This window comes from Heterobasidion irregulare (genome assembly GCF_000320585.1).
Source record: "Heterobasidion irregulare TC 32-1 unplaced genomic scaffold scaffold_02, whole genome shotgun sequence".
Taxonomy (NCBI): domain Eukaryota; kingdom Fungi; phylum Basidiomycota; class Agaricomycetes; order Russulales; family Bondarzewiaceae; genus Heterobasidion; species Heterobasidion irregulare.
This window is the reverse complement of record NW_009258198.1, coordinates 3,083,664-3,105,846: the sequence shown is the minus strand read 5'-3', so window position 1 is coordinate 3,105,846 and position 22,183 is coordinate 3,083,664. Positions and strand designations below refer to the sequence as shown.

The 22,183-nt window shown below is 50.6% G+C and overlaps 8 protein-coding genes across 8 annotated transcripts; 3 read left to right on the top strand and 5 right to left on the bottom strand.

Annotated features, from left to right (window-relative positions):
* Positions 1 to 313: 313 nt before the first annotated feature.
* On the bottom strand, positions 314 to 736 carry HETIRDRAFT_101265 (uncharacterized protein; the record flags this gene model as incomplete). Its single annotated transcript, XM_009544710.1, has 2 exons — positions 314 to 491; positions 702 to 736. 2 exons carry the CDS (start codon positions 734 to 736, stop codon positions 314 to 316), a joined length of 213 nt encoding a protein of 70 aa, XP_009543005.1.
* Positions 737 to 5,629: 4,893 nt separating this feature from the next.
* On the bottom strand, positions 5,630 to 6,313 carry HETIRDRAFT_114852 (uncharacterized protein; the record flags this gene model as incomplete). Its single annotated transcript, XM_009544709.1, has 4 exons — positions 5,630 to 5,719; positions 5,794 to 5,910; positions 5,988 to 6,056; positions 6,152 to 6,313. The coding sequence occupies 4 exons, from the start codon at positions 6,311 to 6,313 to the stop codon at positions 5,630 to 5,632; spliced, it is 438 nt and encodes a 145-aa protein (XP_009543004.1).
* A 2,753-nt stretch (positions 6,314 to 9,066) lies between these two features.
* On the top strand, positions 9,067 to 9,515 carry HETIRDRAFT_242271 (uncharacterized protein; the record flags this gene model as incomplete). The annotated part of the gene is made up of 2 exons (XM_009544708.1): positions 9,067 to 9,234; positions 9,300 to 9,515. Coding segments are annotated over 2 exons (384 nt in total), but the record flags the coding sequence as incomplete, so codon positions are not given.
* Positions 9,516 to 9,922: 407 nt separating this feature from the next.
* Positions 9,923 to 12,225, bottom strand: HETIRDRAFT_443810 (uncharacterized protein; the record flags this gene model as incomplete). Its single annotated transcript, XM_009544707.1, has 5 exons — positions 9,923 to 10,607; positions 10,666 to 10,826; positions 10,881 to 11,216; positions 11,274 to 11,990; positions 12,048 to 12,225. 5 exons carry the CDS (start codon positions 12,223 to 12,225, stop codon positions 10,296 to 10,298), a joined length of 1,704 nt encoding a protein of 567 aa, XP_009543002.1. The 3' UTR covers positions 9,923 to 10,295.
* A 513-nt stretch (positions 12,226 to 12,738) lies between these two features.
* HETIRDRAFT_311152 (uncharacterized protein) lies at positions 12,739 to 13,190 on the top strand (the record flags this gene model as incomplete). The annotated part of the gene is made up of 3 exons (XM_009544706.1): positions 12,739 to 12,797; positions 12,857 to 12,910; positions 13,055 to 13,190. Coding segments are annotated over 3 exons (249 nt in total), but the record flags the coding sequence as incomplete, so codon positions are not given.
* HETIRDRAFT_471629 (uncharacterized protein) lies at positions 13,136 to 15,765 on the bottom strand. Its single transcript, XM_009544705.1, has 5 exons — positions 15,500 to 15,765; positions 14,020 to 15,442; positions 13,769 to 13,961; positions 13,504 to 13,709; positions 13,136 to 13,444 (listed from the first exon to the last, which is right to left on the bottom strand). The coding sequence occupies exons 1-5, from the start codon at positions 15,694 to 15,696 to the stop codon at positions 13,376 to 13,378; spliced, it is 2,088 nt and encodes a 695-aa protein (XP_009543000.1). The 5' UTR covers positions 15,697 to 15,765; the 3' UTR covers positions 13,136 to 13,375.
* Positions 15,766 to 16,043: 278 nt separating this feature from the next.
* On the top strand, positions 16,044 to 17,541 carry HETIRDRAFT_311357 (uncharacterized protein; the record flags this gene model as incomplete). The annotated part of the gene is made up of 8 exons (XM_009544704.1): positions 16,044 to 16,094; positions 16,146 to 16,283; positions 16,338 to 16,435; positions 16,487 to 16,548; positions 16,608 to 16,868; positions 16,920 to 17,103; positions 17,154 to 17,312; positions 17,382 to 17,541. The coding sequence occupies 8 exons, from the start codon at positions 16,044 to 16,046 to the stop codon at positions 17,539 to 17,541; spliced, it is 1,113 nt and encodes a 370-aa protein (XP_009542999.1).
* Positions 17,542 to 17,987: 446 nt separating this feature from the next.
* On the bottom strand, positions 17,988 to 22,165 carry HETIRDRAFT_443808 (uncharacterized protein; the record flags this gene model as incomplete). Its single annotated transcript, XM_009544703.1, has 9 exons — positions 17,988 to 19,018; positions 19,077 to 19,419; positions 19,472 to 19,838; positions 19,899 to 20,508; positions 20,565 to 20,731; positions 20,790 to 21,313; positions 21,378 to 21,635; positions 21,692 to 21,963; positions 22,106 to 22,165. 9 exons carry the CDS (start codon positions 22,163 to 22,165, stop codon positions 18,383 to 18,385), a joined length of 3,237 nt encoding a protein of 1,078 aa, XP_009542998.1. The 3' UTR covers positions 17,988 to 18,382.
* Positions 22,166 to 22,183: the final 18 nt, after the last annotated feature.

The following is a 22,183-nucleotide window of genomic DNA, read 5'->3' as shown; positions in this document are numbered from 1 at the left end:
AAGGTAATGTCTTGAATATACCGTGAATATACCTGGGTACTGAGTATATTCACAGTATATTGTGGGTTTATTCGAGCTCGATATCATTCCAATCACTTTATATGCGCTCCATAGATAGAGAAATAAATATATTAACAAATCATAAAACTAATACATGCTATTGAAGGCTACACGACAATTCTAAGGCTTGAAAGATCTACAAAATATACTTGAAGAGGCGAGAGGTGCGAATCCCGGCTAGATGTTCCCCCGCATACGCAAGCAGCCACGGCGCGCATCAGGGATGGGACGACCAGCACCTTGACGCAAGAATCTATTGCGGTGGCGGGAGCGGTGCGTCCGCGCGTGGCCTCGAATTCGAGGAGTACATTTTGGGGGGTGCGTCGGGCTGCGGCACCGCGCTGTCGAACACGAGCACATCTGGTAGCACGCCACGCGCACAAACGCAGCCGCTGGCGAGTGCATCGGTGCCGGCAACGTAGAGGCGCATCCTGCGGAGAAGCGGGGTGAGCATGCGTGTCAAGGCTGAGAAGATCAGTGCGGGAAGAGACAAGGTCACCAGGAAGGGTTGCAGCTTGATAAGGTTGGCGAGTGCAGGGAGCGAGGGGAATGGAAAGAATGCGGTGTAGTGCGGGGGTCAGTACTGCCGTGCGGGGGGTTAGCACTGTGACACGGAGAGCCCAGATGAACACTGGCCTCACTGATGTTGCTGCTGCTGCTGCTGCCCCGACGACATTGGCACTTGCGCGCGCACCGCAGACTCTGAGGCTAATCCGAGCCACCATGTGCATGAGAAACACAGATGCTAGCACCCACGCCAACGCCACCAAGCTCAGCCTGTGCTTACCCTTGATCTCATCCATCCAACATTCACGCTCACACCCGCAATACCCACCGTTCTGACAATTCTTGCCGCACACACGTCGTAGGCTGTGCTTGCAATCTCCTTCAGTCCCACCCCGGCCCGCCCTAAATGGACGCATATATGCGCTCTGATCCCGCATTTTCAGGCATTAGATCTGATTATATGAGAAACCCGGAACTATAGAGCATATGGAAACATGTTTCAGTGGGAGAAAGACTCACCAAAATATGTGCACACTGGAGGCTCCTAGAGAGTAAGACGAAGGGAGCACTTAAGAGAAATCTCGACGCTGTCCGACGACGCGCACTCATCAGGTGACCGTCGAAATGGATGAGTCATCTCCCAGTTGGGATTGACTAGGGGATATTTGAGGGATATTCCCTGACGAGTATATTCCAGGTATATTCCAGGTATATTGCTAATATACCCCGAATATCCCCTGGGGATATTTGGGGGCAATGTGCGGTGACTAGTGCCGTGCGCACATTAGGTTTGCTTCTTCCTGCTGGTACAGAATACATAGACTTTTTGTGTGCCAAACCAGTATCCAAACGGATACTACATCCCATTCTGCCAGCACCAGATGCATGCGGATGGTCCGTGGCCGACTACAAGTCTAGTGCTCTGCTCCGTGTCCGGCACCGATCCACCGGTTGGAGGCCCACCGCAAACGCCTGTCGCATGCACGGGCTGGACTTTGTGGACAGAAAACCTTCTAGTGGATGAGCAGGTCCTGTCATCCCCAACTTTCCAGATAGTCCTGACTAACCATTCCAGAATCCAAAAAATCATACTCGAAGGCGATGGACTATGTCCCCTGGTACGACTGGAAGTCGTTGACAGTGACCCAGAAACAACCTTGCTGCAATGAGATCGCTCTTTGGGGTGATGGACAAACATATGATGTCAGCCTCTTTTCCGAAAGAGAGATTAGAAAATATATGTTAAGGACCCAGATACGTTGCTAATATGAGGAGCTATAGGCTTGTCATGTCCGAAGCCTTGCTTTTCAAAGCAAAGAGATGCGAGAAAAATCAACCTCGCAGCTTCAAATATGACTGGCTGTACTTCGAGAACACAAGCATAAAGACACTTGACCATCTTCACATCCATGTATGCCAGATCATCATTCTCTTTCCCATCCTGCTAATTTCGATGCTGCGAATTGCACAGACTGTGCTTCAAGACAACCAAGCCGACGGCCACCTGTGTGACTAACATGACACTAATGTGTCACAAGCTGGTGTCTTTTTTATTTTATTTTCAATTCAATGCATTTATATCCCATATGGTGTAACACCAGTGGTGGCAGAAAATACAGAAGAGTATAGCCCCATATACTACATAGCAAGTTAAGGGCTCAGTTAAGGTCTAGATTGTCAGCCTAGCTAAGGCAGGCAATTGGAGAAAGCAGTTGGGTTCCTAATGATTAGGATACAGTATCTACTGAACTCTACACCTGATCCCTCCAGCATATCCCATCATGGATTAGGTGTCAGTGCACAAGCCCTACCAGATGTAGGTTTTGCAGTGGCATTGTGGGTAGTGTGGTTGTTTGGGATGCCTTTACTGTTTGTCCACTTATCACCTAACCTATTACAACTCCCTAGCACCTTTGACAATATAGTATATCCCATCTGGGCATTGGTTTTGCATGGATGTGGATAACAAGAAGGTGGTTATGAAGGGCAGACACTTACCATACTAGCAAGGGGGTTATGGGCACATATAGCACCCTAGGTAAAATATAAGGTGCTATAGGCACCACTAGGAGGATATGTGATCATTTGGGGTGCTTGACTACCTGTGCACTTGTCACTATCCAAGTAGTTTAATAACTTTTTAGTCTAAGAGGGGAAAGGGCAGGGTTTTACAAGGGGATGCAACTATAATCCCATCCCTAAGTGACTCTCCCTAAAAATATAGAATGTCAATAGAAAAACCAGCTCCTAGGGATATCAAAGAATAATAAAGGAGTATAGCACCTATACCAGAAAAGAGTGAGGAAGGAAGAGACTCAGGACAGGTGATAAGCTGGCAGTGTCCAAACCAGAAAGGCAATGGTATAGGTGCAAGAAGCACCATAAGCTAGTGTCTCTTGTCAACTTGCATCACAAAAAACATTTGGGCTGAACCAAAGCACCAACAGCACAATGAGTGTACATTTGCAGCTACCATTGGGAATGCACAAGCTTTATAGCAGCAAGATAGTTTCAATAAACTTAAAGAGCATAGCACATATACTTCAAAAAAAAAATCCAAAATTTGGAGAAGCATAAGAGAATTGAAGGCACACTAAATACTGAGCTTGAGACTCTAATGAGACTGAGAACCACAAATTATCACTAGCTCAATTAAAACCTAGAATCAAAAGTCTAGCCAAGTAATATAGCAAAAAAAAAAAACTACCTTTCTTTGAACATTCAACTTTTGAGTTCTCTATTGAGTTCTCCAACAGAGGAGGCCACTAGAATGTGTGTTTGAATAGTGGTGAAGACATGTCCTCTAGAAACTCTAGCATGCTTAGGAATCAAATAAGCGCATACTACTCAATCCTTGCAACATGATGTGGGTAACCAAAGCACCCATGTGATGTGCACTATGGTATAGCAAGTGTGCAGTGGCTTGCCCTAGGCACTTTAATTAGTAGCCTATGCTTGGGAAGCATTTACTATTGAAATATAGGCTAGAAGTATTACTCAGCATCTATGTAGATCACTTTATATTCAATCGGGAAGTACCTAGAAGTATTACTATGTGACAGAAGCATAAGTAAAAGTGACATGTATGTCTTAAGAGGAAGTGAGCTCACCTTAGTGTCTATGTAGATCACTGAGGGAAGCCCAACACCGAAGGCATTAGTAACTACAAGCACGGTGGCTGGGAACTGTATAGTACTTCGGCAATCTCTGAGCTCGTCAAGTAAGTAAGTAAACGATAAGTAAATCATAGAGAAAGATATGACGAAGGTGATTTGCCTCAGTCCAACATCCACTATATGCGATATCCCTGGTGTTGGCGCATCGAGCTTCATGTCGCTCTGTTACCGCGCCTCCTTCCCCTCACCTCTACTCACCATCGAGTCTCGACCATCAAGCTTCAAGCTTCACCTATCCGTCTTCGTTTGGCTCAGCAATCTGCACATCTCCCGTTCATAACGTACCTTATATGAGTCGTGCTCGCTCCTGGCCTGAAACCTCCTCAAATTCACCGTACGGTATAGCTGCACTGAGGTATCTATATGGCGCCAGGAGATATGTTCAATTCAGAGCCATTCCGCTCGCTTTTGAACCTCCAGTTCTAGGCTCCGCAGGAGTGTGTTTGGTCTCGACATCCTCTAAATACGTTGACATCCTCCCTCATACAAGGTCTTGTTTCTGTTGCCACGGACGCCTGCTCGTGCACTGTGTGTTTGCTTCTGAACGCATTGTTAGTAAGACGATTGTGACATTTGCAGCGCGAAGACTTTTTTTGACAGGAGCTGTCTCGTTTGTGGCCATCCTGGACGTCCGTGTGCACTGCGTGTGCAGTCAAATCAGCCGCCCGTAGCTGGGTCCAGTACTGGCACCTCGCCGTCTTGAACAGCGGGTTATGAATTGACTCATTAGGCGCCCGCGAGCCGCCCAGCCAGCCTCTCCACTTCCTTCGTCCAAGCCACACTGTACTCACCATTCGTCCTTCACGAGCAGCCTTGGCCTGCATGGAACGTCGCGATTGTCCTGCTGGTAACCTTTCAGACCAAGATGCTATTGGCTGTTACCACTCTAATACCCCCGCTGCCTTTGAGTACACTCGCCCTGGTTGTCAAATCCCTACCACGTCGATTCTACGACTCCCGAGGCTGGTGGCTGGAAGAGTCAAAAACGGTGAGGCAATCTTCGAATTGTCGTTTCATACCCGAGACGACTGACGGCCTCGCCCTCCTTGCATCAGAGCGAATTCCCCTTGATGAGCCGTCAACCGATACCTAGGACGGGGGGAACGATTTTCGTTTGAGATACGCAGGTTTTCGAACAGAGAGCGAAGCATTAGTGGGGAATTGGCGACCGGACGAATTTCCGCACGCAGACCAACGTGCGCAGAGTTGACTCGGGCGTGGACAGATGGTGTTGGGCGAGCCGTGCGCAAACATGGCTGTGATCTTTCTGTGTTGGGAGTCCGGAACTCACACTCTGAAGCATGGTGACCCAGCCACTCTTCCCAGTCCTTCCAGCCAAATCCCTCTCGAATCGGCGGCGCTTCCGCCTGTACGTGCTATACAATCCCATTGACTGGGTTGCAAGGAGCAGGGAGATACTACTGAGGGATCTCAGCACGCCGTTATTTTCTATGCTAGTTTCGAATAAAATTGTCTGCTTCAACCTCATCGGATGAGACAAAGCTAGAGCAATCCCCCAAACAAACAGGGTTCAACTCTCTCAAGATCACTTCAACTCCCTCAATATCACTTCAACGGCCTCGAAACAACACGCCAATGACAGCATAAATTTCAGAGCAAGTTCAAAGACAAAAGATACGACTATAATACAGTACGGAGTCACCTGCTCGACTCTACTAACTCGGTGTTAGATTATATATATAACTCAATGACCGGACGCATGATCACTCAAGATCTCGAAAATGGAACCCGAACATGACACCTTCGTGTTGACCATGGATAGGATGAGAACGCGGGTGCCGTCCCAGCAGCAATTGTGAGACTCAGCCTTCTCAAGAAGAAGTTTGCCCTTGTGTCAAGAAATGGACGAAAAACGAATATTTCAATCAGTTAAGGAAATCGAACTGCAGTTCGTCTTCCATCCTCTTCACGGCAATCGCGCGGCGACATTTACGCTGCACGGCCACGGCGAACGCCTGTGGATTCAACGATCCCGTATCAAAAAAAAATGAGCACAGGTGTGAGCAAATGTTGAAACCTTGCGACTCACGAAGACATAATCGCTCAAGGTTTTCAGATTAATCCTGTTGCGGCGGTCGACAACTTCTTCTGCGTCGTTTGACTCTGCTTCTATTTTGATGTCACAATCCTCGATGATGATCGCCGGCTGCCAATCAAACGTCAGTCACTCGATGAAATAACCGCACAAAGACAAAGACGGAGGAAAACAAAACTTGAGCTCACCAGAGCGAAACTTGAGCGCCGCTGGGGCTGGAAAATCGGCGGGTCGCGGTACCGATAGTCGACAGTTGTCTGCAGATCACACACAAACACGGATAGAGGACATGGATCATGAGCGTCCAGCGGCGCAGCATGACACGCGGGAAAATGGAATCGCACGCGCGTACCATATGGTTTCCGTGGTGTGAAGGGTGCGCACGAGAATCTGGGTGGTACCTTTCGAAGTGTGAGGCACGATACGCGGGTAGACGCGACGTATCTGCTGAATTGCCCGTGTTGCTGGACATGACAAGGGCCAAGGATGGGTAGGGCGGGTTCACGCTAGGCATTGGGCAAGCCGGGCCTGCTAATAGTGTACTGTATTTGTGTAAAAAAGAACGAGGGTTGGACTGAAAAATGAAAAAAAGAAGGTGCGGGGCGGGGGGCAGGAGCAGAGGGGACGAAGAAAGCGAGAAAGAGCAAGAGAGAAGAGAAGAACGCAAAGGGGATGCAAAGTAAAAGAGACAAGGCGCCCTGCCCTTATATAACGCACAAGCGAATGGGGTCGGCAAGCACCTGGCGAGAATCGCCCTCGAGACCGTGCACAGCGCCATGAGGGATCCCCGCGTCCAATTTGGGTGAAGGAGCCACCCACGGTCAATCGGTGTTCAAGTCGCGTCGGGGCGACGGTACCGACCGTGACGCGCGCGAGATTACCCTCCCGCCTGCGCGATCCGCTTCCATTTCTGTCGAAATGCTTCCGCTTGAACGGTTTCCTCAATTAGTGGTTGCTCCTAGCACCCAAAAGATTCTCGAGATGCGAGACTGAGCAAAAGCAGTTGGCATCATAGGAAGGCTCGAGGATTATATTCGGCAGATGAAGGCGGATGCCGTTCGCATCTGAAATTATTGGTATGTGTCTGGAGAGCGATTTTGGTGAGTAATGGCCCAAGCTACGAGTCCGACGTCACAAAGATAGGTTGGAAGTCTCTGTCAGATGAAGATGCACAGACCAAGGCCTGCACAATTAGACTTCATCTTTGTCAAGGTGAACGCAACCATATCGTTCCCCCTCCATCCCCTCCGTTGAAAAGACACATGTGCGTTTATCGAAAGTCAAACAGACTTCCCTGCAGATGCCTTGCAGGACTCTCCATCCACAGTCCATTTTCAATTCTCCGCGCAGCCTGGCATGCGCAGTGAAGCGTCTATGATACCAACTGGCTGTGCTCCCGAAAGAAAAATCCTTTGGTCGTGCCCAAGAATCTTTTATCAACCCTCCTCCCCATCTTGTCATCCCTGACTTCCCAGAACCACACCAGGCTGCACAACTGTACTCGCAGACGACCAAGTCCATGCCCACTGACTTGACTAGCGTGACCCCATTATGTCACATCGTCACAAGACCAAGGCGTGATGGCGAAGGCAGGTGTCTTTCGTCGACTCCTAGCACCCTATGACAATCGCGCTGAATCAAAGCATCAACAGTGTGATGTGCTGGCGTTTTACGCTGTACATGCCATTACCAGGCAACACAGCAAGTCTCAAGCTTCAAGCCTGAGCCTGCACGACCTCATTGCGGCGTCCCAACGAGCTGACAGATCGCAACACATCCAACCACCCTCAAGCATGCGCCTCTTCATGACCCAGAATAAAAACAGAACAAGAGAAAGGAAGGCGCACCAGATAATGGAGCCTTTTGCTCCGACAAAACCAAGTCGTCAAAGACCCAGGATCAAATGCCCAACTGAGCGATAACATACCAAATTTAATCTCCCCTTCAAGAGCGGTCCACTGCGCGATAAAATGGCCTCACTATCTGACTCCGCCGGATGCATCTTGCAAGTGGGTTGTGCATGGAGCTCGACCACGAAGAGAATCCGCTCGAATGCGTGTCCGAAATTTGGCGAGGCCATGCTCTCTAGTGTATTCAGCCCCCTATGGAGTCGGTTGAAACGCAAGCTCTTCAATCCTCGCAGCACGATGTGAGTGACTAGGGCACCGAGGCGAGCCCACCATTTTGCGTGGCGCACGTTGGGGCACCCGCTCTCGAGCGAGCGTCGGCAGATGTGCAAGATCGCTTGTGCGAGGCGAGAGCAGGGGATGACTGCCGAAGAATCAATAGTGGAGGACCGCAGCACGGAAAATAACCGTGTTCGACAGAACATATGTGCGAAACGTCTGAGCGCCAGCCTGAATCCGGAAACCCTCAAGCCCACGCTGCTCATCCATCAGCCCGCGGATATGAGATAGAGTACGATGCTCAGCTCGACGTTTCAGAAGCAAGTGGTGGGTATGTTGCAGGCTCTTGGCGGTGACAAGGTTGGCGGAGGCCGCGGTCAGGCCAGTTTGATTCGCAACCGGCCGCCAGACCCAGCGAGCTCCGCGTCGCACTTTGTGACATCGTCAAGCTTGCCCCTCCTCTATTACTCATGCTCACTCCACAGACTCATCATCTTCGTCTACGCGTCCCTCAGCTGCCGTCTCCCCCAGCCAGCAGGTCTGCTCGCACCCGAATAAGATTTGCGAATACTCGTCTCTCAGCCTTGGATCAAATGAAGTCTCAGTCATCTGTCGTCGATTGGCCCGGCAACCGTTTCGTTCTCACCAATTTCTAAATACTGGCCTTTGGATTGAGAGAGGGATTTACAGGGGCTCTATGGAGGATACATGGCTGCATCAAAACATCGATGCGGCGGCAGGGGAGACTCTCTGACTCAAAGCCACAACACGCAGGTGGCTCGCGACTCAAGGGCGCACGCATTGTCTCACCGTGGTGATAAGTGCTGCAAAATCTCCTCTCCTGTCCGATCTATCTGTGCAATTATCCCCACCGCCTCACAGTCGCAATGCCTCAGAATCTCGCGACGAAGATCATCTTGAATTTGATCGACGTTGCCGCCCTCAGGCCCCTCACCATCTGACCGAACTATCCTTATCCGGCAAGCCCATCCATGCCAAAGCAAAGCTCGACTGTCACCTTGGGGGTTCTTGTATACTCGCAACGAAGCTGACGGGCTCAGTCGCCATTCAGTCGCTTCAAGTCTACGCTGCAACGTTAACCTTTGACGGCCCACGGCATGCGTTCCCAGAATAGTGTTGCATCAAGATGGCTTACGGCACCAACGAGTATTCCGCGCTCAAGCGGGAGTGCCGTTTCTACAGCCATGCGCTGCGGAGTCTCGGTGGCATTGCAGTGCCGCGATGCCACGGACTCTTCAGCACAGAGGAAGACGGCGAGCTGGTCGGCCGTCTGGTGCTAGACCTGTGCGTCGGGGCAACATCTGAAAGGAATCCAGAGAAACAATTGGCAACAAAGGCAAGAGCTCAAGTAAGCCTCCTTTACGTTCTTGTACTCTTACATCTTATGAATTGTCCGTCGATAGTCGTCGGATCATAGTTGCAATTTGCAAGCTGCACTCCGTCGGGGTCGCACACCGGAATTTGGATGACTATCATCGCTTCGTTATGCAGGGCCAGTCCGTGCTCATAGTCGACTTCTCGCAAGCCAGAATACATAATTGTTCGGGTGGCACGCCCTTTGTGAAGGGCAATGATATTGATAGGTGGAAGAGGACACTCGTGGACTGCGCCGAGCTTTATGGATGTGAATCCAACTTGGGGCAATCATGTCACTTCCGAGCCCCCTCGCTCTCGTGCTTAGTCTGTCTTTGTACACTTTGATTATTCGTCATATCTCTATTGACATGTTGACGTCGAAATTATCGGAACTCAGCAGTACGTTGGGAAATTCAGTAGCAAGCTGAGTTGGCTATTCCAAGGCAAAGGTTTAGGAAGCGGCGGCGACTCTGATAAACCTCTTTAAGAAGCATGCCACCATTTCTGAGACGAAGAACTAGTATTCAGAAAAATGAATCTGGGGTGCGTCTTCCCGATGGTGTCAACGGCAGGCGCTCCGCAGAGAACAACTCAAGTCTTTCAAATATGACCTATGTGTTACCAAGACTGAAAAATTATTTATTGAGAAGGAAATCTTAAGCCGATCAACGGCCTTCCAAAACTTCTACTGCGCGATGGAAAGTGGAAGAGAAAGCGGACTGTTGAATTTGGCCTTAGCCTACAAGATAGTGATATAAGCATGATTGGAACTAATACTACAGAAGGGGGGAATCCTCAAGATACGCTACCTTGGTGAAGTGCGAATCTACCCCACTTATCCGAACCTCACGTCAGATATAAATAAGCATAAACCGAAGTGTCAACAATATGGATTGGAGAAATACACATAATAATGACAGACACCCAGACAAATATGGAAGAGACTTACCAGGAGGCAGGCGGATTGTCAGCCAAGTGCCTTGAGCGACCGGTTCATGGCTGAGGCGACGAGGCCCTCCTCTTCTTCTTTCCTGGTCCCCCACTCGTCGATCGTCGTGCTGAGGTCGATCCACCGACGCTGCTCGAACGCCTCAACGCAGGCGGGGGCGACTGCACTGTCGGGAAAGCTTCATCATCCACGGTAACACGCCGCGCCTGCGCGAAGAACAGCCTTGCCTCCCGATCCGAGATGTTCTCGATGAAGTAGGTGTTTCCTCGCGGAACCATGATTGAACCTCCAGAGCACAGAATATAGGACGACTCGTGTACTTTGAACGTGACAGCACCCTCAATGACGTAGAATATCTGAGTTAGATCTTTTAGCGCTGGAGGCTTCCACAAAATGAAGGGGGCAGGGACTTACGTAGGTATTGTCGTTCGTCGTTTTGCTCGGTTTGTGCCCTTTTGCAGGGATCATCAACTGGCCAGCGGCGGCATATTCCGAATCGCTGAAGATCTTCTGGAAGTAGAATTCCTTGCTCATCGCAGTCTTGTACAAAAGACGATGTGACGGATAGGCAACCCCTACACGATATAGATGAGCTTATATGAAAGCGGATGGGGGCGCAAAAGACTCACGCCTAGTGATTTCCTGGCCGGTGATGTAATCCCTGATAACACCGAATTCCTTAGTTCCGCTATCCCAGCCCTCTTCGGGATTGTACACCAGAACAGCATCTTCATCGACCGTCTTGCTTTTACTTCGTGGCGCAGAGGATCGCTTGTACTTCTTGCCTGCGATACCGAGAGGTTTTGGAGGCTCTTTGGGATACCGTAAGATCTCCTTGATCGATGGCACGAACGATTTGCCACCGTCTCGCCGTCCGTAAACAACCTTCTCTTGGCGCCACCATTCAAGAGGCGCGTATCGCATGCGTGTGCCGCGCCGTAAGCCAGTTGTATTCTCTGGGGAAGCTTGATGGGATATGTGAGACTGGGATGCTCGTGCAGCAAAGAACATCAGAAGCTTACGCGCTATTGGGATGATTTCTTTCTTCTTTCGTTCCCGAGGTTTCTTTGGCTGCTCGTTCTTTGATTTCTTCATCTTCTTCGAAGGACCTGGCCCCTGTTCTGGCTCGTCCTCATGTTCCGGCTCCTGCTCGTCAGAGAAATGCTGGTTCTCGATATCATCCAAACCTTCCTCGATATCATTCTCGACCAGATTCAATTCATCTTCATTGTCATCGACAGCACGGCCTTTACCCTTGACTGACGAGCGATTTGATGCGGCAATCGGCAGGTCCTCAAGATCCATATTCTCATCCTCGTCTTCGTAGCTTTCCCGGCCAATCTGAGTAAAACTTGTGCGCCTTGGGGTGACCGGGGACACATGAGACTCGCGACGACCATTGGCCAGCGGCGGCTCGTCAAACGGTTGAAAGCCACCGCCGAAATCGCCGTCGTCGTCGTCATCGTCATCGCCCAGATCATCGGCCATCAGCACATCATCATCATACTCTGCAGTTGTCGAATGCGATAAATGCGACGGTCCCGCAGATGATCCATTGTGGACGGAAGATCGTCTGGCGTGTGAGGTGGACGAGCGGGGGCGAGGGGAGGGGATACTGTCGAAATCGAATTCGGAGACGCGGGGGACGGGACGGGACGACGAGCCCGCACGGGCGATGCTAGAAGGCGGCACAAGGTGCCGCGCATTCGCAAAATATGCATTCGCACTCCCAGTGTCCACTACATACGCTCAGCGCCGAAAAAACATTAGCCAGCGGTAAGAAGGCTTGCACTCACCTAAGCCACTGTCGTCCAGCTCCATCGACATCTCTCCGTCCACGTCGTCAAAATCTTGCTGTAAAACGCTCTTCTTCTTCTTCCTTACGCGGGGCGGTGTCTTCGTATCCGCCTGGCCTAACAGTGCTGGAAACGACTCAAAGTCATCCGATTTATGGTCGACCATCCTAATGGCCATGCCAGTCTTCTTTCCTCGTTCGAGATCATCGCGTCGATAAGGTAGATGGATCCTCCCAGAGACTGATGAACGTCTCGATGTACCGAGACTCTTGCGGGCGGTAGGCATGACAAGATGACAAGATGCGTGTGGCGGCCGCGTCGACGTCGACGAACGCGATGACCTGCCGTGGGAACGGTAAACAATCGCGTGCACTCACGTGGTCTGCACAAGACTCTTGATATTTCAGCGGGATCTGAGTCACATCTCCTTAGGGCGTTGTGTAGAACGCCTAGTTTTTAACCGGGATAATAACAGGTGTTAATAACGCGTTAATAACGCGTTAAAACCAGGCACCTATCGGACCCCTTGGTTTTTAAGGTTAATAACTAATTTCCTAAAATAGCAATATATCTTGAATTTGTTGTTATTCAGTGCAATCTCTAAGTTACAGCTGTTTCTGAATGATTTTCAAGCCTCTATAAACTAAAATTAAATGGACTGGAGAGGTACAGATGGCTGGAGCGCAAATGGGGTGATTTGAGTGAGCAGTCGCCTCCCCTTGCGGCGGAACCAGAGAAGAGACCAGGGAGGTTAGGCTAGGAAACCCAACTCCACAACCGCTCACTCAAATCATCCCATTTGTGCTTAGCTATCTGAGCCTCTCCAATCCATTGAGGTTTATTTTCTGTATGTATACAACTGAGTGAACTGTGAGCGCTGTGAGCCATCATTTTGTCGACCCATTTTGTCGATTTTACTTTCATTTTCCCACGCTCACAATGTGTAGTTATTAACATTAGTTATTAACGCACTATTAACACCTCCTGGTTAATAACCGGTTAGAAAGTCCTGCGGAGTTCTACACAGCGCCCTACATCTCCTTTTCTTTTTTTGGATCAAGCATTTATATACCGCGCAGCGCTAGCCAGGGACGGTCAGTCACGCATCTCCAGATTTCATTCACGCAACGAAAGTGTTTGTAGATATACAGATACAACCCGGCCAGAGTTCCCCCCGTACCAGCGTTTTTTTTCCCATGTCAGTAAAAAATATAGGCGGGCAACAGAGAACGATAAGAATGTCGTGGATGAATGGGTAGTGCCGTATGTATGCGAGAGACGAAGAAATAGCGCAGCCAGATACAAGAAAAAGGGACGCTGGCCAGAGCCTATGCCTTCGATTTTGATGTGAGAGATGGGTGCAGGATTTGTTCGTGCAGAGCTTTGCCTGCAGGGACCTGTGCACCGTTTTTGATTTTAGTATATACAATCGTCGCTCGTCGTAAAGGCCACTTACCATGGGGAACACATGCTCGTTTGTCTCTACCACACACTCCATCAATATAGGCCGGCTGCCATCGTATTCCAAGAACTCCTTCATCTTGGCTGGGAGTTCACTCGCATTGTTTACACGAATGGCATGCACGCCCATAGCCTTCGCCAACATGACAAAGTCGGGGTTCGTCATGCGTGTGTGTGAGTAGCGACGATCATAGAACAGATCTATTGCATGATACCGTGAGCGTCGAAGTTCCGTTACAAGAGCAGTAAACCTATCATACCTTGCCATTGGAGCACCATGCCCTGGAATTCGTTGTTGAGCACCATGACCTTCACTCCGATATTGTACTGTGATGCCGTGGCCAACTCCATTGCAGTCATACTGAACGAGGCATCGCCATCGATGTCAACCACGGTCTTCTCTGGTGCAGCCACCTTCGCACCGATGGCAGATGGGAGACCGAAGCCCATAGTCTACGAGCAGAACTCGTAAGCACGTAGAAATCTGACAATGGCGATAGAAATAACGGACTCCCAATCCTCCCGAGGTGACCATCGAACGTGGGTGACGCCATCTGAAATGTTGCGCCGCCCACATTTGATGTTGACCAACACCGGTAGAGATGACGACATTGTCCTTGTACGCTTCGGTTTGTCTGTCCAGCTCCTCGATGACTTCCTGAGGCTTCATCTTTTCACCGTTCTCTGGCTTGCTCTTGATATACGTGAACGGATACTTCTCCTTCCACAATTTGATATCCTTGAACCAGGGCGCTCGCTCCGAATACTTAATCATGGGAAGGAGAGCGGACAGGTTCGACGTGACGTCGCCAAGAATGGGGATGGACGCTTCGACAACCTTGTTGATGTTTTTGGGCTGGACCTCGAAGTGGATGATACCGCCCCGACCCTGAGCGGCTGCGGCGCGAGCCGCTGGAGCGAAGGTATCGACTTTGCCGGTCACACGATCGTCAAAGCGAGCACCGAGAGCGATGATGACATCGGCCTCCTGCATCGCTATGTTGGCATACGCGCTACCATGCATACCGAGCATATGCAGACTCTTCTCGTCCGTCTCATCATAGGCTCCGAGACCCTGCAGAGTCGTCGTGACGGGGATGTTCCCCTCCTTAGCCAGCTGCGTCAGGAACTTTGGGCCCAACTCCGACTGAAGAACACCATTGCCGGCGTAGATGATGGGCCGCTTAGCTTGATTGATGAGATCCGCGGCTTGCCTTATGAGCTCGACATCTGAAGGAGCCAAAGGAGAGTTCAGAGGATTCGAGGGAAGGCCGAGAGCAGAGCCGGGAGTGGTCGCCTTGAATGGCAGCGCCTGGCGGAGAATGCCTGCAGTGACGTCCTTAGGGAGGTCAACAAGGACGGGGCCCGGACGACCTGAAGTAGCAATCTTGAACGCTTCGTTGATGCGCCGAGGAAGCTCCGAGATATCCTTGACCATCACATTCCACTTCGTGCAGCTTCGCGAAATGCCAACGATGTCGGCCTCCTGGAAGGCGTCCGAGCCTATCGCGGAAGTTGCTACCTGTCCACAAAACACCACCAGAGGTACGCCATCGCTCATGGCGTCCTGCATCGGTGTGACGACATTCGTCGCACCAGGACCTGAGGTGACGAGAATGACACCAGGCTTGCCGGATACGCGAGCATACCCTTCTGCCATGTGTCCTGCGCCCTGCTCGTGCCGTGGAAGGACGAACTCGAAGTGTTTCGAGTTGTAGATCGCATCGAAGACGGGGAGGATCGCCCCGCCGGGATAACCGAAGATGTGCTTGACATCGTGACGGAGCATCATCTCATGGAAGATTTGGCCTCCAGAGAGACCTACGAACGAATGGTCCAGAGGAGCATTTGTCTGGGTGCCGAGGGTAGGAGGTGGATTTGAGACATTATTTTTTGTGGGCAGCTGCTGGAATCCGGGTGCGGGGGCAGGACGCCTAAAAATGAGTCAGATGAAGTTAGGGGTCACACAACAATTGTAGAAATCAGCTTACAGAGCCGGGGAGACAACAGCATTCTGAACAGAGGAACGACTGATATTACGGGCGTGCTCTTTTACTCTCGACCTCGCGTCCAAATATGACGTGCTCGAGGCAGCCGTCGAGCGCGAACGAGTAAAGGAGAGACATGGCGAAACCTTGGAAGCGCTTGCGGCGCGCAGCGTTGGAGCAGATATTGTCGACAAGGACATATTTTGGAGGCGAGGTCGCCGGAGACAAGTCAAAGGAAGGGCTGGAGATGGAGGTCGCTGGCAAAGAGACTGGCCTGCTAAAACCAAAATGCTTTCGGACTTACTCCAATGACTCCATCCGTTGGTCCGTGTATGTCCGAAGCCATTCCTCGTTGCACGTGATATGCAGTCTCGTCGCGGTTGAGATCATTTCCAACAGTTCAACTCCTCATGTGGGCTCGCGCGTTCACGAGAGGTCTGTCGTCAAATGTAGCTAGGGTCAGGCCTCTAAGAGGGGACAAAGGTGGGCCTTGCATATGTCTGGTTCTCGTTCACAATACGACGATGCACATCCAGTGGTGGTCGCAATGTCAGGCGGAGTGGACTCTTCGGTCACGGCGAAACTGCTGTCAGAGAAAGTGCATTTGTAGTTTCATCGTGAAGTTACTTCATTCTGATCAACATTTTAGGATTACGATCTCTCCGCGGTCTTCATGCGCAACTGGGACACGCGCGACGAATCCGGCACGGACAAAGGCTGCGAATGGGAGAAAGACTGGGAAGACGTTCAGCGCGTTTGTGAGAAGCTAGACATACCTTGCCAGATGGTGCGTTCAATATATTATTGTGAGCCCACATGCATATGTGGTGACTAAGCCCAGGTCGATTGTTCTCGGGAATACTGGCTGCGCGTGTTCGAGCCATCATTGAAGGCATGGGAGTCTGGTGATACGCCCAATCCTGATATCTGGTGCAACAGGTATGTCAGCTCCTGTGAAACCGCATCAGAGTGGATGTTCATATCATGCAGAGAAGTTAAATTTGGTGCTCTGCTCGATCGCCTCACGGAAGGCACACAATTCATTGCAACAGGTATATAACGGTCATTTGTAAGAAGAGCGTATGTTCATAGCCACGTCCATTCCTCGCAGGACATTATGCGCGCAAGGGGCATCATCCGGTTTCGCAGCGGCCGCAACTTCTCCGGCCCGTCGATCGCCATAAAGACCAGACATACTACCTGTCTTCGATCACAGAAGCTAGTTTGTCTAAAACGCTCTTTCCTCTCTCAGATCTCCGAAAAAATGAAGTCCGCGAGATAGCAGTGCGTGCCGGACTGCACACAGCTTCGAGGGAAGAGAGTATGGGCATATGTTTTGTTGGGGAGAAACGTAGCTTCAATCAATTTCTCGGTATGACTATGTTGGAATCCTTCATATGCTATTTTTACCTGCCTCCCATAGCGGACTACCTTCCACCAAAGCCAGGTCCCATAATTGACTCAGTCACTGGTCACACAATTGGCGAGCACCAGGGTCTATGGACGTACACCATTGGGCAAGGAGCAAAGATACGTGGAATGCAGGAGAAATTATTTGTTGCACACAAGGACAAAGAACAAAATACGATCTTTGTCGTTCCGAGCAGGTACGGCCCTGATACCTCTCATCGTCACAGCGACTCATTGACGGAATGAGATGTAGTCACGAGGATTTACTCGTCTCGAACATGCGCGCAAAAGATTGGTCGTGGATCTGGGCCGATGAACCGCCCTCTGCTATCGACACCCCGGAAGGCTTCCATGCCCGCATGCAGTTCCGGCATCGTATGATAGACGTGCCTTGTGTGGTGCGCAGGTGAGAACATCTCAATTTTCCTTACGCCTCCCCAACGACGCTCATATTCTTGGCCGTTCTCTTACACAGAGTCGCCGACGGCTCTATCCTAATAAATTTAGACGCGCCTCAAAAGGCTGCAGCAACAGGACAGATTGCCGCGATATGGGACAGAGACTGGTGTCTAGGTTGCGGGACCATCGACGCTATTAACCTGTCGACAGCATCTGAGCATGTATTCCCTGCTTGATCCTTTGAATATCATCGTCGATTGTAGTAACGACCACCTTGTCGTATTGCAAACCATCCATCTGCCATCGGATCTTTGCCAATGCGACACATAATGAAGGTAGGGCATTCACATGTGAGGTGTCCTTCCGGATGACGACCCAGGAATCGCTGAGCTTAGAAACTCCTGACGCGCCGAACTGATGGGTACACGAACTTCAGATTTTGACTTTTCAGCGTGCGAAGTCAGCGGACTGCTAAATGGTCTATGACGAACCGATGGGGCTTTCCTGCAATCTCCGTAGCTAGCCTAACACAGAAGATATTATTTCTGTGTAAGCTTACGATGATATGGGCGTTGTCAAGGAACAGTGATTTCGTGTCGTGACCTGTTACCTTTCATGGCCTGCAGTCTTGTTTGCTCTATTCGCATGTATAGCTTACAAGCAATCATTGCAGCCGGACGATCAAATCATACAACAACTCATCTATTTTTTAAATTTCTAATATCGAGACGACCCAATACAACAGAAGGGACAGCTCCTGCGGCATGTGACTTGCCAATAGCAGGACCTCAGCAACATTCTCGCCGGAACCCAGAATGGCTGGGGAACATGGCGCTTGGGAGGGGAGGGGACCACGATGACTATCGTGTGCAAGCATATGCCCCGAAGCAGTCCGGCCGTCGCGGTAGGATGCCAAGAGTGCACATGGGTGCACGGCGCCAACTCGCACGAGGACATGGCCGGGTAGACAACCAAGAAGACTTCCAATGATACCTGAACGCGGGGGAATCAGGGGCTACCAAGATACGATAGCTTGCACCGACAAAGCCATCAACAAGTGCCCGTTGCCCGGAGCGCTCAGAATGCAGTCACACCGCTCTGCGTGGCTGCATACTGGCTCTTCACGTCATCCAAATCCGCCGCATCATCCTGGCTCTTGTAGTCAAATGCACTAGCCATGCTCCCGACTTCGGACGTGCCCGCCAAGCTGGAAAAGCTGGTGCGCCGTGTCAATCTGTCACTCTGCGAGTATGCCACGCGATCCATTGGGCCTACCACGCTGCTAGAGCTGTCTGCAGGTCCATCCTGCGAGATGATAGACGATGCATAAGAGCCATAGCCACCGCGCTTCGCGCCTCCCACAGCCCGCTGCATGCCTGCTCCAAATGGCCCAGAAGCGGCAAAAATGGGTAGACCAGAAGAGTAGGTAGCCTGAGAGCGCAATGATTGGACATCAGAGGGGATGTAATTGAGTGCGTCGTGTGTGCGGTAGAAAGATGCATCAAAGCGGCTCGGCGTTCCGGAGCTCATTGGCACGTTGTTCAATAATTCCCGCGCACTTGAGTCATGACGGCGGAACTGGTCCATTGACTTGCTAAGTGTGCGCCTGGGCTTGCTGAATTGGATCATACTAGGCTGCAGGTTGTTCAGGGGTCCCTCGACAAGGCAACCTTTCTCCTTGTAATGAGTCAGGAGATAGTGCCACAAAGGATGCTAAGTGGAAAGCGAGTCAACAAATAGTTACACGCATGGTGGAGTGAAAGAAAATCACCTTGCTCAGGACTTTAGGGTTGCCTAGAATAACAACACCGTATTTCGCACGAGTGAGCGCCACATTCATACGTCTGGGGTCGTTCAAGAAACCGATGCCCTGGTGCTCGTTGCTCCGAACACAGCTGAGAATGATATAGTCCTTCTCGCGACCTTGGAATGCGTCGACGGAAGCAACCTCAATCTCCTTGTAGAGATCTTTCTTGAGGGTCCCGTTGTACTGCATGTAATTGACGATGTACGAGCGCTGGCCTTCGTAGGGTGTGACGACACCTATCTGGCCCGGCACAACACCAGATTTGAAAAACTTGGTGACAATCTTCTCAACATTTGAAGCCTCCGTTCTAGGGAGGGTAAGACACAGTGTCCTCGGTGAATGAAAACAGCGAGCGGTACCTGTTAAGGAATGACGTCCCACTGCTTGAGATTTCTTCTTGACCAAGATTCTGATAGAAGAACATCGGGGTGTCCGGGACAGGCCATGGGAAGTCTACGTTTTTGCGCAGGCGCTCAGGCGCGGTAACACCGTTTTGCAGCGTTCCTTCGTAGAACATGTTCGAAGGGAACTCCGAAAGACACGGGTGCATACGGTACTGCACTTGAAGACGGATAGGGCGGTTGCTCAGAACGACTAAGCGTTCAAAGAGGGACTGAGTGAGACCCGCGCGGGCCGCCTTCTTGTTCATGATAACAGGTCCGAGTTGTTGATGATCTCCTACGAGCACGACTTGCTTGCAACCCAGAATAAGGGGGATCATGCATTCTGAATGGATGGTCTAAACGTCAGTGATCAGTCGGATGCAATAAAGAAGCGTATCGTTACCTGGCTCGGCAGCCTGCGTGGCTTCGTCTATCAATACTGTCCTGAATTTTAACTTGCTCAACCTTGGATCTCCCGCACCCACACAAGTGCAGCAAATCACATCTGCGGCACTCAATATCTCCTTCTCGCAATGCCGGATCAATGTTTTGTACTTCCTCTCATCGTTTGAGCTCAACTCTCCCTGCTCGTTCTTGAGCTGGATGAGCTTCTGCAGTTCCACATGCGAAGTGTGGTTCGCGACCTGTTGATGCAGCGTCAAGAAAGACACAGATGAGTCGAGCGCCTCGCGCGACTTGGCTGTCAGGCGCACGACTTTGAGGCCAGTAGCGTGAATTTTCTCCGTGAGTTGGTCGACAGCGACGTTCGATGGTGCGCAGACGAGCACCTGGCCTGGATTCATTTTTGCAAGATGGTATACGATCGAAGCTGATGTGACGGTTTTACCCGTGCCAGGAGGGCCCTGAATCAGACTGATGGGCTTCTGTAGGACGCTCTTGACCGCAAACATCTGCGAATGGTTCAGCTCCGGAAGCCCGGGGGCAGAGAATCGCTTGGGCATCTGAGTACGCAAGACCTGAGGCTCTAGTTCGTGGCCGAGAAGTTTGTGATACTGGTAGAATGAATGAGTGACACATCAAGGGTCAAGATTTAAGAAAATGTGTTCACAATATACCCGCTAACGCTCTTCTCATCGACGGCAAAAGTTTTCATGGCAAGCTGCATCCTATCAAAGCTCGTCGACTTCCACACGAAATCCGCAGAGAAGTTGTGAGTGATATCGTGAGGAACGCCCTCGGTTCTACGTAGCTCGAGACCAATTTCGTCCGAGACATCTAGGATCAAAACGAATGAGTACATATTGAACACTTAGAAGTCAAACGAGATACTCACTGTTCGGAACTTTGATCACATGTCCTACACCCTCCCAAGGTTTATGAAGCTCCCCAGAATACCTGAGCCTCAATTCATCCCCTACAGCCAACCTCACTTCCCCACTTTCCAACTTCGGCAGCCCGAACCACGCCACCCTTTTTTGATTCAAACCCAGATCCCACCTCACAGTGATATCCGTCTGGGTTTGACTTTCCTTGAGCCTCTTATCATAATCAGCTTCGATCTTCACAAGCGGCCCGAAGATATTCTGATATTGATACGCGTCCTCGTACCGCAACATGATCGGCTGGGGCTCATCATCTACACCGGGTTTTTCCAAATCTTCTAGGGTGGCGCTAGCATTTTCGCGCCACAAGTCTTCAAGGCGGTTGATCTGAGAGAATGAGATTTGGCGAGAGCGGAGCTGCTCGGTCTCGCTGGGCGGCTTGACTAGCCAGGAGAGGAAAGAGCGATCATCGATGAGAGGCGCCCAGAGAGCTGCATTCCAGGAGATGTCCTTCGAGATTGCTGCGCAAGGTTGTCTATACATAGAGCAAACAAATGAGCTGTAAGTAACATTGCACAAACATCAAGTAGGATACGCACCGGCACAACAGCACGACCACAGTATCGCTTTTCGCAGGTATAAAACCAAGCATAAAGACATTTTTGCTACCGCAATTGTAGCATTCGGGAGTCGTTTCTCCAAGCGGGCTCTCTGCATGAAGAATAACTTCTTTGTGCTTCGCACGCACAAGGTGGTTCACGATGTGCGATGCAGACGTATTCCCACGAGAATTGCAGAACCACTTGGAGCATACGAGACATTTGACAACAGACGCCGGATTGTGAATGCCACAGTAGCTATTAAAGGAATAAAATGAGCCATAGAAACCTCAAAGATGTTGAATAGGACGCACCTGCACGCGTGTGGGGGCAGATCAACTTGTGCGTCGTCCTTCAGATCGTCAAGGACAGCATCAAAATCCTCGTCCACACCCAGTCTAACAGAACCATTCTGAGATAGTGCATGCGTATGGCCGTTGCTGGCTGATGATCCAACGTGAGAGCGGTCATCAATAATCGAAAGGCTCTCAAGGTCCAGCGGCGTGTGACTGCTAGTATTGGCGGTGTATACGGACGAAGTGTCGTCCACGATGCCCATCCCTCCATAAGATGAGGCCGAGTCATACTGGAAATTGTCGAAGGAGTCCATAGTGGTTGCGGTAAAAAGGGAGAGAAAGAGAGGCGGCGCTGACTGGCGCTGAGCATTGGACAGGAATATCGCTGAGTCAGCGCTTCCAACTCTCGTGTCCACAAGCGCCTACACTTACTACAATACTCCTAGAGGCCCCTTCATCGCACGGCATACTATGTCGCGTAGCAATGGACATGCAGAGTCAGAGGTGATC

Coding starts and splice junctions, on each gene's coding strand:
- HETIRDRAFT_471629 (XM_009544705.1), bottom strand. CDS start 15,696: ATGTCCTTGTCGACAATATCTGCTCCAACGCTGCGCGCCGCAAGCGCT. Junction 15,443..15,499: donor GCTGTTGTCTCCCCGGCTCT/GTAAGCTGATTT, acceptor ACTCATTTTTAG/GCGTCCTGCCCCCGCACCCG. Junction 13,445..13,503: donor ACGAGCATGTGTTCCCCATG/GTAAGTGGCCTT, acceptor AACGGTGCACAG/GTCCCTGCAGGCAAAGCTCT.